Here is a 15044-nt window from a genome sequence, read left to right as displayed (position 1 = left end):
GAGGGGAACTGATTGGAATAGCATGAACCTCCCACGTGCTATGTCCTACCGGTGAAGCTTCCCCTGTCAGGTGAAAAGAAGCGGCTGGCTAACTGCCCATGTCTCGGAGGAAGCATGGAGCCAGTTTGGCTCTCCCCAGATCGGCAGAGGGTGGAGTAGCAACCAGGATAAATAAATTAAATTAGCACTAATGGGGGTTAAAAATGGGATAAAAAAGATCGGGGGGGAAATTATTAAAGAAAAAAGAAAAGAGGGCTTTGTTTCTTCTGTGTTCACACAGTGTGGAGACTGGAGAGTGATGACAGTTATGTTTGCTGAACAAAGAAATAGTAGCATACTAAGCACAGTGTTAAGTATACAACACACACACACACACACACACACACACACACACACACACACACATGAAGGCAAACCTCCTTGTGCAGCCTATAGACTCCACCTTGACTGACAGGTTATAAAGGCAGCCATCCCTCAGGTGTGTGTCTCATAGCGGCTCAGTCCTCACCATGGGGACCACACTGAAGCTTATCTACCTGACGCTGCTGGCCGGCTCCGCTCTCACTCAAACTGATTTCGGAGGGTTCGGGTGGGGCGATGGGGGAGGAGGAGGTCAGTCAGATAACATTCACCATCACATATTATAGACTCTTCGTCATTTCATTCACCATCACATTATTCATTCAAATAATCATGTTGGTCATCGTAAATAGTGGTTTAGATGTTCAGTCCTTCCAGGATTTTGTGGATTATTTGTGTGATTGTTGTGATCGAAAATGCTTCATTTTGCTCTTCTCAAAAATTGCATTGCAATTTGCAACACTTTGTGTGTTTTTCTTCCTTTTTTTGTGTGGGAACTGACGTTTTTAAATACACTATTGAAGCACTAGCCTACTGACCAATATTTGGCCATGTTTTTTCTGCTTGTTAACTCGTCTTAACCAAATTTCTTTTGGTTTGTAAAGGCAAATACTTGAAAGATCATTTTTGTAAAAAATCAACCCTTAATTTAATTGAACAAATTGTAGGCTATATAAATATATTATGCATTATACAACTAGCACTAAGTACACATTTGATTATTGAATATAAAATGGGACAGAAAAGTGCACATTACATGTTATGTGCTGGATCCTATGCATAGTAACAAATATCTACAGTATTATGCAGTCTAATTCTTATAGGTAGTGTTCATTTAACTACAGTATTTTACTAACGCAACTCATTTCAATTTACTTTATTGCAGTAAACATCATTCCTTCTATAAACAGTCGGCTCGTGACCTCAGGTAAGGTGACTACAACGTAAAAGGATGCTTATCATGTCTTGCAGTCAAGTATTTGTTTCCTTGACATGTAGCTAATCGTTCCTATCTTGTGCAGCGAATGGCTCTCACGCCGACCGAGTGTGCACCACCTGGGGAAGATTTCACTTTAAGACGTTCGATGGGGACTTCTTCCAGTTGTCCTCCACCTGTAACCACGTACTGGCCTCTCAGTGCCAGGGCAGTGAGGGCACCTACGAGGACTTCAACATTCAGATGAGGCGTACGATGGTGGAGGACATCCCCACCATCAGCAGCATTGTGATGAAGCTGGATGGGACTGTGGTGGAGATCTCCAAGGCTTCTGTGGTCGTCAATGGCAAGACGTAAGTTTACTCCGCAGGATCGCTCAAAGTCGCTTTTTTTGTGTGCAAGTTTAGCTAGTTTTCTTTTTGAAGGTTTTTTACAGAGGGGTTTGTTCATATCATTCATAGCCTGATTCATAAAATTTTATTCATAAAAACATGGCGAGAATATATTTTCTTTCTTCATGACTGTTGACAGTATTTTCTGATTTAGGGAGTGGTAAAAGAGCTATAGGCTATAAAATTCCCTCTGTAAAATCCTATGACTCTAGTATGTCAAACAAATGAAACAAGAATGCACGGCATGGTTGTTGGTGCAACCCCTTCTGAAAACTGCGGATCTCACAACAGTCTCAAGAATGTACACAGAAATGGTGCAAAAACAACAACTTTGGTCAGCAGAAAAGTTTCTCAGAATGCAACACGTCAAACCTTAAGGCGGATGTCACTTTAGTAGCCAGTTGACACCGAGCGGAAAGCTGATATTTATCTAGTATTAGTCTGGTGTTCCAGTAAAGTGCTCAGTGAGTGTAGCTATAATGCCAGGTCAGCTTGTTTTTCCCTTGCACATTCATTGCAGTGGACTCCATTGTGTATTTGAGTTGAGGTTTGCCAAAGTCAAAGGGGTTGGATACATCAAACAGCACATATAGTCCAGTTCACTATGTCAAAAAAAATAGGTTCGTTCAAATCTTCGGGGGATTAGGAAAACTATACATTTTTGGAAACTTCAGAAAATAACAAATCAGAAAATCCATGATTCCATTTGCACAGAAGCCAATATGGCGTCCATCCTCCATTTTGAAAAATGGCGACCTTTGAATACTCGTTTTTCAATATCTCGACTTGTAGATTACATAGGATCATGATTCCAGTGGCTAAATCTACATTTTTAGGGTCAAGAAAACCAATGGTACTAATTATAAATCAGTACAAATGATCAATGGCACAGATTTGGGTCATCATCCTTGATTTCAGGAAAAAATAAACATTTTCATATTTGATTTTCCGCTATTTTGACTTCTATATTACATAGGATCATGATTCCAGAGGCTAAATCTACATTTTTAGGGTCAGGCAATCCAATGGTGCTAATTAGAAATCAGGGTGCTTATTAGAAATCAGTACAACTGATCAATACCACAGATTTAGGTCACTTTTTAATATGAAAAACTGAGACAGAGACAGATGATTCCTCTCATTGACAAAAGATTGGGTCATTTATTTGAAAGCTGTAGACCAGTGTACACATCTCCATATATTTGAAAGTATAAGATATATTCCATTCTATTGAAGAACATCCAAATTGGTAGCTACAAATACAACATTAAACTGAATCTGAATCTGAATATTCAAACTACCAAGTAAAACTGGTTATCATTGCTGTCGATGGAAACCTTAAAAGATTTATTTTTCAGAAAATGGAACAAAAAAATGTATCTGGTCAAATGGATCCAATTACCGGTATGTAATTATTTAGTCATAAGCTCTTGTTAATACTTTGTGGGTTCACTATTTATAAAACCCACAGACAGACCTTACCACTTTCACTGATTTGACTCCAGTCTATACATCTCCATCATCCTCACTATCGTCATCGCTGTCACTAGCAAATGTAATATCTTGACAGTCTTCGTCATTCTGGCAGTCAGCACTACACTGACAAAGCTCCGTGCATGGTAGCTCTACTGATCTGCATGAACACCTATGTGAAGAGCAGTCTGCTTTACAATGACATCTGACCATCTCAATGATTGCCTCTGGTGCTGGGAGGGACTCAGTTGTAACTGGCTTAAGCTGGCCATCCTCATCCTTGTAGTAGCCATTGTTTAGTGGGTCAAGGAACTCCTGCTGAGCAATGTGTGCCTGACTCCACACTCTGGCCTGGATATGGGCTCTTAGTTCATGCTGCTTGAGAGCACCAAGTGTGGGTGGAAGTTTGTCCCCTTCTGCCATGTGTTTGCAGAAAAGATGCCATCTCAGCTCAGGGATGTTTTCCATTTTGATCCCCTTCGGTAAGTATACCGTGCATACAAACCTAGCTAATGTAGAGAGCAGATCCTCTGTCACTTCACTGGTTTGAGAAAGCATATTCAGAGCATCGAGGACATCATCACCAGCTTTGAGGTAGCTGTTCCACCAGGTAGATTTGCCTATCCTCGAAAATCTTCCAGTGTTGTCTGCTCCTGTAAAGGCATGACATGCCGGCAAAGCTTTGGCTTGTGTTTTTCAGCAGGATTTCATAGTTTGCAACAACCAGCAGGAGCACATCTGTGTCTGGAGAGAAGAGCATGAGCTGTGTATCAGAGGGGTTGCAACGTGAAGCCAGAACTGCATGATGGATCAACAAAGTGTCTGCTTCTTCATGGTTATTGCTTTCAAAGTGCAATTGACTGTTACTCTTTGTGTGTCCTGCAGCAGAAGCAATGACAAGCGTGGGGGAGTCTTTGCTGTACTCAATGGTCTTTGATGCCAGATACTCTGTCAGATCAGCCTTTGTTTGTTCATGAGAAAGTAATCGACTCATTGGAACGTTCTTGATGTTTGTGCCATCTCTGATTTGGTATTGGATTGGATCCTTTCCTTGTCTTCTCTTCTCCCTTGTGACGTGCTTCAAAGAATCTGCCTTGTAGGTATCAAATACCAGAATCACCTCATCATAATTTCTGGTTAGAGACATCAGTCTGCCGTAGAACCATTCACTTAGGTGTCTTACTGTCACTACTGTTGCTGGTTTATTTGTCAACTTCTGGACAAGAACCATGCCATCCACTAGTGCAACTAGTGCAGACAACACTGGAAGATTTTCGAGGATAGGCAAATCTACCTGGTGGAACAGCTACCTCAAAGCTGGTGATGATGTCCTCGATGCTCTGAAGATGCTTTCTCAAACCAGTGAAGTGACAGAGGATCTGCTCTCTACATTAGCTAGGTTTGTATGCACGGTATACTTACCGAAGGGGATCAAAATGGAAAACATCCCTGAGCTGAGATGGCATCTTTTCTGCAAACACATGGCAGAAGGGGACAAACTTCCACCCACACTTGGTGCTCTCAAGCAGCATGAACTAAGAGCCCATATCCAGGGCAGAGTGTGGAGTCAGGCACACATTGCTCAGCAGGAGTTCCTTGACCCACTAAACAATGGCTACTACAAGGATGAGGATGGCCAGCTTAAGCCAGTTACAACTGAGTCCCTCCCAGCACCAGAGGCAATCATTGAGATGGTCAGATGCCATTGTAAAGCAGACTGCTCTTCACATAGGTGTTCATGCAGATCAGTAGAGCTACCCTGCACGGAGCTTTGTCAGTGTAGTGCTGACTGCCAGAATGACGAAGACTGTCAAGATATTACATTTGCTAGTGACAGCGATGACGATAGTGAGGATGATGGAGATGTATAGACTGGAGTCAAATCAGTGAAAGTGGTAAGGTCTGTCTGTGGGTTTTATAAATAGTGAACCCACAAAGTATTAACAAGAGCTTATGACTAAATAATTACATACCGGTAATTGGATCCATTTGACCAGATAATTTTTTTTGTTCCATTTTCTGAAAAATAAATGTTTTAAGGTTTCCATCGACAGCAATGATAACCAGTTTTACTTGGTAGTTTGAATATTCAGATTCAGATTCAGTTTAATGTTGTATTTGTAGCTACCAATTTGGATGTTCTTCAATAGAATGGAATATATCTTATACTTTCAAATATATGGAGATGTGTACACTGGTCTACAGCTTTCAAATAAATGACCCAATCTTTTGTCAATGAGAGGAATCATCTGTCTCTGTCTCAGTTTTTCATATTAAAAAGTTACCTAAATCTGTGGTATTGATCAGTTGTACTGATTTCTAATAAGCACCCTGATTTCTAATTAGCACCATTGGATTGCCTGACCCTAAAAATGTAGATTTAGCCTCTGGAATCATGATCCTATGTAATATAGAAGTCAAAATAGCGGAAAATCAAATATGAAAATGTTTATTTTTTCCTGAAATCAAGGATGATGACCCAAATCTGTGCCATTGATCATTTGTACTGATTTATAATTAGTACCATTGGTTTTCTTGACCCTAAAAATGTAGATTTAGCCACTGGAATCATGATCCTATGTAATCTACAAGTCGAGATATTGAAAAACGAGTATTCAAAGGTCGCCATTTTTCAAAATGGAGGATGGACGCCATATTGGCTTCTGTGCAAATGGAATCATGGATTTTCTGATTTGTTATTTTCTGAAGTTTCCAAAAATGTATAGTTTTCCTAATCCCCCGAAAATTTGAACGAAATTACACAAGGAACTGGACTAATATTCAATTTTTCATTTTCTAAAAAATATTTACTACCCCCTAGAGGTCTGGAACTACAATCTCCCCTGCTCCTCATAACACAGAGATACGTCCAGCTATCAGTAGTCTTATAATCAGAGCTCATCTTGACCAGTTAGTTAATTAGAAAATAACATTTGAATCTATAGGCCTAAGTATTTCATGGGAATATTAACACAATTGCACTAATCTATTATTGACCTAATATGAATTAGGATATGAATAGATTATTAAAAAATGATGTGATCATGCTTATGTCAGCATGCATTTCCAGTTACTGTAACTTCTGAGCTGTTCTTGTTGTTGTTGAGTGCAAATTGGGGGTTTTCTAGGTGTGAAACGGGTTGAGGTGTTTAGGCCCTTTTCCCAGCAGATAGGCAGGTTTCCTCTTGAAGCAAACAGCGGTTGTTGTTGTTGTTGTTGTTGTTTGTGGTGTGAACATGCGGCTCTCTGTCCACTGAACTCAGAGGCTCGTTTCTGAGAAGCGACAGGCAGGACAGGAGAGCTTCTGAGAAAACTAAGTAGACCTCTGCAAATGATTTCTGTGACATCACACATCATACATCACACACACACACACACACACACACACACACACACACACACACACACACACACATGGTGGGCATGATGGGCCCTGGGCCTGGAGACATAAAATCCCCTTCCCTCTCTGGCGGGGAAAGAGTTAACAAATACGCCAAAATGAAACAGCCTCCGCTACAGAGAAGCTTCTGGTGTGTCCCCGCCGTAAGCCTCCTCCCTGTGAGCTTAGAGATGACTCTCTCTCTCTCTCTCTCTCTGTGTGTCTGTTGCAGGGTCTCTCTGCCATCAATCACTGCTGGGGTGACCATCAAGGAGACCACATCCAGCATCACCGTGGACTGCAAACTCGGACTTAGAGCTATCTGGAACCTGGATGACTCCCTTGATGTATGAAACACACACACACACGCACACACACACGCACGCACGCACACACACACACACACACACACACACACACACACACACACACACACACGCATGCACGCACACACACACTAGGACATTCCTGACTACTCGACTAATCCCAAACAGTAGTTGACTAGTCAACAATTCATGGGAGATTTTTTTTTCATCCAGTAAAAATTATCCATTCTCATCAAAAAGGTCTCAAAAACAACCAGTAAAGAGTTAACTCATGTATGTGGGACCAACCTGGGGGGTTGTGTAAAGAGCACCCGTGTGGGTGACCTGACGGAGCCGGATTTTTTTTTATTAGGGCAGATTAATTGCCCTAATGCTGATTGCCCTAAAGCTATCAGTGATTAATTGCAGGGGCAGTACTGAATGTACTTTATTGGAACAATAATTAAATTTAAATTCTGGCAACGCAGTAGTCTCACATAGCCAGACCTACATATCTCCACACTCCACACCTCATTTTAGTGCTTCAGAAACTACTGCAGTAACTTGAAGTTACATAGATTAGTACTTTTTGGAAATTGTAATCCCTTAGTTCCATTACTAGTTACTGTGAAAGTAATACAATTGAAGTAACTAAGTTATACATAAATTGGGATGTCATTTGACTTTTTCCGTTTACACTTTAACCTGTAGGGCTAAATCACATACATAAAAATTAGTATTATTATGCATATTCCCCAAGCTTTTTTATTGTTTTTTTTAATTAATTGACTTTGGGACACCTGTATTATTTCGTATGGGTATAGTAATACTTGAATGTGTGGTGGTCTGGGAGAACCTTCACATGTCACTGCTACACATTGTTGGCAAAGGTCGGAAACAAGTTTCGCAGGTATTTCGAGATTTTGAGTGATTTGGTTACTTTCATTTCTGTAGCAGATCTATTCATGGTTAATAAGTGTTTTCATAAAACAAAAGGGAAAGTATTTATTTGTTATGGTTTTGGTGGAATGCCACTTAAGAAAATAGTATGTTGTGGAATATTTAAAGCCATTTTTCCTCACAATTTACTTTTAGACATAACAGATTAAAATAATCATAACTTTTGATTTGAGACAGCTATCTGTCATTCAAAAAAAGTGATATATACTGTATGGGAGTTTCAAATTTATGGAAATAAACTTCAGCTGCTTTAAGTCAATACTTGCTGAGTACACCTAATGAAGATTGATGATTGAAAGATAGCATGAATAGAGATTGATATGATTTTAATATGAGAAGTATATGTAAACAGAAGGATGTTTACCAAATTCGCGGTTCACAAGCAGGATATTGAGACGCCGAGTTTTGGGGAGGATTTGAAATAAACTGTCTGGTGGTGCTATAGACGGAACTTCGACGAATGACTGAATTATTATATTTTGTTATATTGATATATTTGTTTGTGGCTTGTTGACAGATTGAAATGGATGACAAGTACAAGGGCCAGACCTGTGGACTCTGTGGAGACTTCAACGGCCTGTCAGATGAGTTTATGCAAAATGGTAAGATACTTTTTCCAGTCTAAGGGAGGGATAGAGACAATGCGGAGCGCGTCATCATTCAGAAACCACGTGCAAAACGGGGGGAAACAGGCCCGCCCCCAATCCTGGCGTTCTCCTATGTCGCGTGCATGGTCGTGTGTTGCACACAAAGATCATATATACCGAAGTTGAACACTCCAACTTACTTAATTTTTTTTTAAACGATTTTTTACATTTGTTGTCTGTGCAACACACAACAGCTTTTAGCTATGTTTAATTCAAGGAAAGACACTGGTGTATGGAAGTGAATGGAGAGCTTTCCCCCATGATGGGCGTGGCCTATTTCATGCAGTGTCTATATGTACAGTACATTGCATTAGGCGGCATAGTGACTCAGTGGTTAGTAGGCTACTGTTGCCTCACAACAAGGTCATTGGTTTGAATCTTCACCACAGTCCATTCTCTGTGGAGTTTGTATGTTCTCCCACAGGCAAAAAATAAAACAATTTAATGTTGATGAAAGTAGTTGCCCGCCCCCCGGTATACAGCAACATGAGAACTAGAAATGGTAAAAACGAAATACTATTTTTGAATTGATGGAATATTAGAGAGCCAAAGTGAATGTCAATTCCAGTTCCTGCTTTTCTCCCTGTACCAGCGTGGGAAAAATGTGAATGGTGGTGAATGGAGCGGTACGCAACCTTTTTGATCCCGTTTGAATTGTGCCACGGGAGTACACACGTCAGGTTTGTCGATGTAAACGATAACTCTGCAAGTCGAGAAAGTCGCAGTTTGTGGTAAAAAAAAAAAAAAGTAACGTATCTCTCCATTCACAACCATTCATGTTTTTCACACGCTGGTACAGGGAGAAAAGCAGGAAGTGACGTTCACTTTGACCAGAAAAGGGTCTCTAGAAAAAGGTTAGAAATAAAATGTTGAGGTGACAGTCATGTGTGTGTGTGTGTGTGTGTGTGTGTGTTTGTGTGTGTGTGGTGCATGTGGTTGCAGATGAACCACTGTCTGTGGAAGACTATGCTGAGATCTCTAAGGTGAATGGACCCACAGAGGACTGTGAGGAACCTCAGACCCCGACCCAGAGCTTTGCAATAAGCTGGAATAAGGTAGTGCTATCATGTTTCATTGGGGGTGGGAAAAGATATCGATATATCGATACATCGTGCGATACATCACGGCACGGTGTCCCTTATTTAAACATTGAAGGTGGCAACCAAAACATTTAGAACTGAAGGATGATGTTTTGCAAGAAACGATCTCAAATACAATAATCTCCTTCCCTGTGACTTTTAAGTTATTTGTTTTGACTGAGCGTGATTTCACTTAAATATCACTTAAAAGACTTTACTGGACATTTTACTTGGACATTATCCCACATTATCCCATGGCCACTATCCTAGCCCCTCTACCATATGTCATTTTAAAAGACTTTTACTTTGCACAGATTTCATGTTTGCTCCATCTTCATACACTGTACTGCACGGAGACTAATTCCTCGTTTGTAATATTACTCACTATGGCTATTCAAATTAATCTTGAATCTGCCCCCAGGACATCTGTGACGCGGCGTTCTCAGTGGCTCCGTTCAGTGACTGCGTGGAGCGTCTGGATGTGGGAGCCTTCACCAAAGCCTGCATAGCTGATCTGCGCCACTGTGAGGACGAGGGCACCTTGACCCTCGACTCCGGCTGCATCTGCAAAACCGTCTCCGCGTTCTCCAGGCAGTGTGGCCACGCCGGCGGCACGCCCACGCAGTGGAGGAGCCCGCTTTTCTGCCGTAAGGCCGTTAATGCCTAAGAAATAGAGAGCACACCCTTTTCTGCCAGTCATTTTGCGTCTCGTAAAATGCGTATAAAAATAGGTTTACTTGGTCAAATCAAGTGATTCAGCTATTATGTGGAATCCGGAGAGACGTTATAACATTTCACTCGGACCCAGTGAAATGTTCTAGGGTCTCTCCTGTTTTGATCAAGTCAAACTATTTTTATAAGCATTTTACGAAATGGGTAATGGGAAAATGAATGGCGGATGTAATCCCTTGGGCTAACAAAATATGTGGTCTACACACTATGGTCCGATCTTTACTTACATGCTGCAAGTGTTTAGAGCAGCAGAAAGGTTCCTGAAGATCCAGGGTGTGTGGTATAGGTCATCTCTATTATGGAACAATGGTCACGTTCTAACTGGGGGGAAACCTTTCAGTAACACATCATGGGAGGATAAAGGTATTATGACTCTTCAAGATATCAACGGGGCTGATAACATCTGTGACTTCCAAGATCTTCTTTCCTACTACAATATCGACAAACGCTCTCTTTTCTTTTACTCCAGAATAAGGTCAGCCTGTAAAGCCTATGGGATTGCCTGGGGGTCAGGTTTAAAAGACCACCCTATTCTAGATTGATAAAGAATGCTCCAAAACGGATAGTGTCATATATCTATAATAACTTAAAACTCCCAGAAATATATGCCTACATGTGGAATGCAGGCATGGGCTAGAGAACTAGGACAAGATTTAGACTGAGGTTTAATTTGGATTATGTTACTGGGGCTTCGAAGAATCCAAGCCATCAATACATACATTTAAAATGTTGTCATAGAGCTGATCTAACACTGAGAATCAGACACCGAATGGGACTGGTACCCGACTCATATTGTTCATTCTGCCACCATTGAACCATTGGCTCCTTTATGCATGTTGTATGGGAGTGCCCAGGGGTGTTGGAGTTTTGGGGGAAGGTTATCAATATCCTTGCAGATCTATTGGGGGTTCAACTCCCGATGGACCCTGTTGTACATCTACTAAATGATCACGAAATCACGTAAAGTCTGGCTGGCAGGCCTAACAGCCACGAAGAAGATTGTAGTTCAGCGGTGGAAACCACCTCATGATATTTCACACACACACACACACACACACACACACACACACACACACACACACACACACTCATTGGCTTCTGAGCTTTTTGGACATCTCTTACCTGCAACTGTCATCAGCAAGAATCAATAATGCACAACCAGTTAATGTGGACAGATCTGATCTCTAACTTAAAGGATCTCCTGACTAGGTGACTCTTATTCACCAGCTGTATTGCTATATGTAACTGTAATACCTGTCTTTTCTAATAATATAGATTGGTGGAAGGGAGTGGGGATGGGGGGGTTAGTGGGGTAACTGGGTTAATTGATCAATGTATTTGGTAGGGCTGGGTATTGGCAAGGACCTCACGATACGATACGTATCACGATACATAGGTTGCGATACGATTGTATGACGATACATTGCGATACAATACATATTGCGATATATTGCAATACTGTACATAATTTGCTGAAAATTTTAAAATAGAGGTAAAAATACAACATGCTGTGCACCACCCAGGTAGTGTAATAATATGTACATCACTTTATATTGATAACTTAGTGGACAAATTGAGTCAAAACTACAGAGTGTTGAGTGTGTTACTGAACGCACTGAAATAAAAAGTATTCTGATTGTGTCACTGAACACACGGCTGTGCAAAAAAATCGATATGGCAATATATCACAATATTTTTCTGAAATATCGATACAGTATTGCGGAAAAAAGTATCGCGATATATTGCCGTATCGATTTTATTGCACAGCCCTAGTATTCGGTAACGTGTCTGTGACTGGTGATGCTACAATAAAAAATGAATGATAAAAAAAATATATATATGTTGTGGAGTTAAAACCGTCTATAGTTGCAGTTGCTGTACACTTTGATGCAGATTTTGTAGTGCTGTTAGATTCTTGTGTTACTAAGAATTCAAACATTTTGTCTCTGCAGCTCAGAAATGTTCCCACAACATGGAGTTCTGTGAGTGTGGCAGCTCGTGTCCCGACACCTGCTCCAACCCCCAGGCCCGCCAGACGTGTGACAGTCACTGCATCGACGGCTGCAGCTGCCCTGCTGGTACACACACACATACACGCACGCACACGCACACACACACACACACACACACACACACACACACACACACACACACACACACACACACACACACACACACACACACAAATTCCACTTACAATGCAGCCACAGTTGTTTTTCATTTCGTTCGACCACTGTGCTGTGGTACTGCTGCGGTGCCATGGCAGCAGTGTCTCTGAGTATATTAGAAACAAAGTAGATTGCTCCATCAGATCTGGAGGTTATCCATTTGTGACCTCAGGTGCCATCATCTTCCCTCTGCTCCTCAGGAACCGTCTTTAATGACATCGACGACAGTGGCTGTGTTCCGCTGACACAGTGTCCATGTGTCCACGATGACCAAGTCTACAGCTCTGGAGAGTCCTACTCCAGCAACTGTCGATACTGGTAAGCCAAGAGAGTAACTCGTACTTGCTACTGGTTACTGCAACAAAAAAAAATAAGTAGAGTAAAATACAAAGTAATCTAGTAGATTACTAGTAGAGGCAAGAATCCTGAAACTCTCTACTAACAGAGAGTTTCAGGATTCTTGCCTCTTCTGGGCATCATGTCCTCAAGCCTCACTTATAGACGGCAAACATGAAAGGTTTTGCCTGAGGAACTTTCCTTCTCCCTCCCCCCCCCCCATGTTTTAGTTAGCTTATGTGTTGGCGTATTTCCCACGGATTATCTCCCTAAATATATACACACACATATATACACAGAGGTTACTACAGCAAAATAAATTAGTACTTATTTCCAACTATAATTGCTACGTACTTAAAGGATGGCTTTACCGGTAATCAACCGACTTTGTATCATTAATAATCTCAGTAATATAAGCACATGTGCAGTGTTTACCTTCTCTCTCTGTGTTTTCCTCACGGAGATCTCCCATTTCCTCCTCTGGCAAAGCGCTCCTTTGCGACGCGTTTTACGTCACAACGCGTCACAATGGAGCTGTGGAAGTTGTGCTGGAGAGGCAGAATCTGCTCCGAGGGCGGCTGTTATTGTTTATTTTTAATGTTTTAAATATGCGCACATCCATGGAGAATTGCATGGAGAGCCTTAACGAGCCCTAATGACTTACAGCTGGTGGGGGCGGGGTTTCTGCAGATACAGCAGGAGCAGGAACAAATTCACCATGAGGTAGAGAGAAGGCAAAACACTGGCCATGTGCTTATTTTACCTCGATTATATGAGATACAAAGTGGGTTGATTAGCGGTAAAGCCATCCTTTAAAGGGACAGCTCACCCTAAAATCCAAAATACATATTTTCCCTCTCACCTGTAGTGCTATTTATTTAGCCATCGAGATTGTTTTGTGTTAGTTGCCAGAGTTTTGGAGATATCGGCCCTAGAGATGTCTGCCTTCTCTCCAATACAATGGAACTGGATGGCACTCGGCTTGTGGTGCTCAAATGGCAAAAAACGACATTTGAAAAACAACAGCAATGTCTCCAGAAGTCATGACTTATCCAAGCGAATCCAGCAGTTTCATGTAGGAACAATTTTCTTTCGACCTAACTACTACCGCTGGCTGCTGCTCTATCTGCTGCTAGCTGCAGTTTCATGTAAGAACCATCTAGTAGCTAGCAGGTGTACTTTGGTGTGTTTGCCTGGTGTCAGTTTGTCTGTCAGCAGATAAAGTGTGCGTGTCCCCACAGTGTGTGTGACGGCGGCCAGTGGAACTGCAAGGAGGAGAAGTGTGCAGGAACCTGCTCTGTGGAGGGAGGAGCCCACGTCAACACCTTTGATGGTAAAACCTACACCTTCCATGGAGACTGCTCCTACGTCCTGGCCAAGGTAGGATACCACAGACACACACACCACTGCTGTAACACCACATCACTGCTGTTTAGTTTAGTTTAGTTTAGGTGTGGTATAATGAGCATATATCACGGCCTGTCGTGATCTATTGCTTAATTATACCACATCACTGTTGTTATACCACCTACTGTACATAACGTTGTTATTATGTGACATATGGACCTCTGCTATGGCACCACATGCAAACCACTGTTACACAAGCCCAAAGTCCAGCTACTCCAAGACTACCGACCACACTGGAGGGTCAAAAATTCCCGAGCCATTTGGATTATTTTTCCAACAAAACTCCATTTGAGAATAGTAAGGACCCTCCAACTTTTGGCCGGTGACCTTAAAGTGACTGGCAGAGCAGAGCGGACCATCTTAACAGCCGACATGACTAGTATTTAGATCAGGGGTGGGCAACTGTTTTTCATGGGGGGCCACATGAGAAACCCAGATTGTTGCCGGGGGCCGAACAAATATTGTCACGCCGTAACCCATGGATGGGCAACTTTGATGATAGAGAGGGCCACAAAAAAATGTCCTCGCTACCAAATTTTGCTGAGGGCTGAACGGCGCCGCGCGAAACATTTTGGGCATTTGAAGCCAGGTTTAGAGGAATAACTAATTTTAAATTAACAGTTGTGATGTCATTATTCAGTCTTAACCACCAATATTTGATCCTTTTCTCACGCACTCCGAAGTCACCACCTGCTCTCCCTGCAGGGCTTGAAATTAACTTTTTTCACCACCTGCCAATATGGCTGCTAGATTTTAAAGTTACCAGCCAATTCGAATTTCCACTAGCCGAAATGTTTTTCTTGAAATAAACCAGAATATGAGTGGGTTATTTTAAGCTTAAGTATCAGTAAGTGGCCCGGGATTCTCAA

The 15044-nt window shown here is 41.7% G+C and overlaps 1 protein-coding gene across 1 annotated transcript in view; it reads left to right on the top strand.

The window, feature by feature from the left end:
* Window positions 1-504: 504 nt before the first annotated feature.
* The window catches only part of LOC310799777 (mucin-2-like), a 43782-nt gene continuing 29242 nt past the window's right edge, over window positions 505-15044 (top strand). Inside the window, exons 1-10 of the mRNA XM_083662378.1 lie at window positions 505-612; window positions 1247-1288; window positions 1383-1650; window positions 6774-6888; window positions 8324-8408; window positions 9396-9508; window positions 9954-10179; window positions 12217-12342; window positions 12633-12750; window positions 14010-14148. Coding sequence (XP_083518504.1) covers window positions 510-612; window positions 1247-1288; window positions 1383-1650; window positions 6774-6888; window positions 8324-8408; window positions 9396-9508; window positions 9954-10179; window positions 12217-12342; window positions 12633-12750; window positions 14010-14148 — 1335 coding nt within the window. The 5' untranslated portion in view covers window positions 505-509. The remainder of the gene's footprint in view (window positions 613-1246; window positions 1289-1382; window positions 1651-6773; window positions 6889-8323; window positions 8409-9395; window positions 9509-9953; window positions 10180-12216; window positions 12343-12632; window positions 12751-14009; window positions 14149-15044) is intronic.

The sequence above is a fragment of the Poromitra crassiceps genome, assembly GCF_964638095.1.
Source record: "Poromitra crassiceps genome assembly, chromosome: 28".
Taxonomy (NCBI): domain Eukaryota; kingdom Metazoa; phylum Chordata; class Actinopteri; order Beryciformes; family Melamphaidae; genus Poromitra; species Poromitra crassiceps.
Note: the sequence above shows the minus strand (reverse complement) of the source record. Positions and strands in the feature narration are given on the sequence as shown.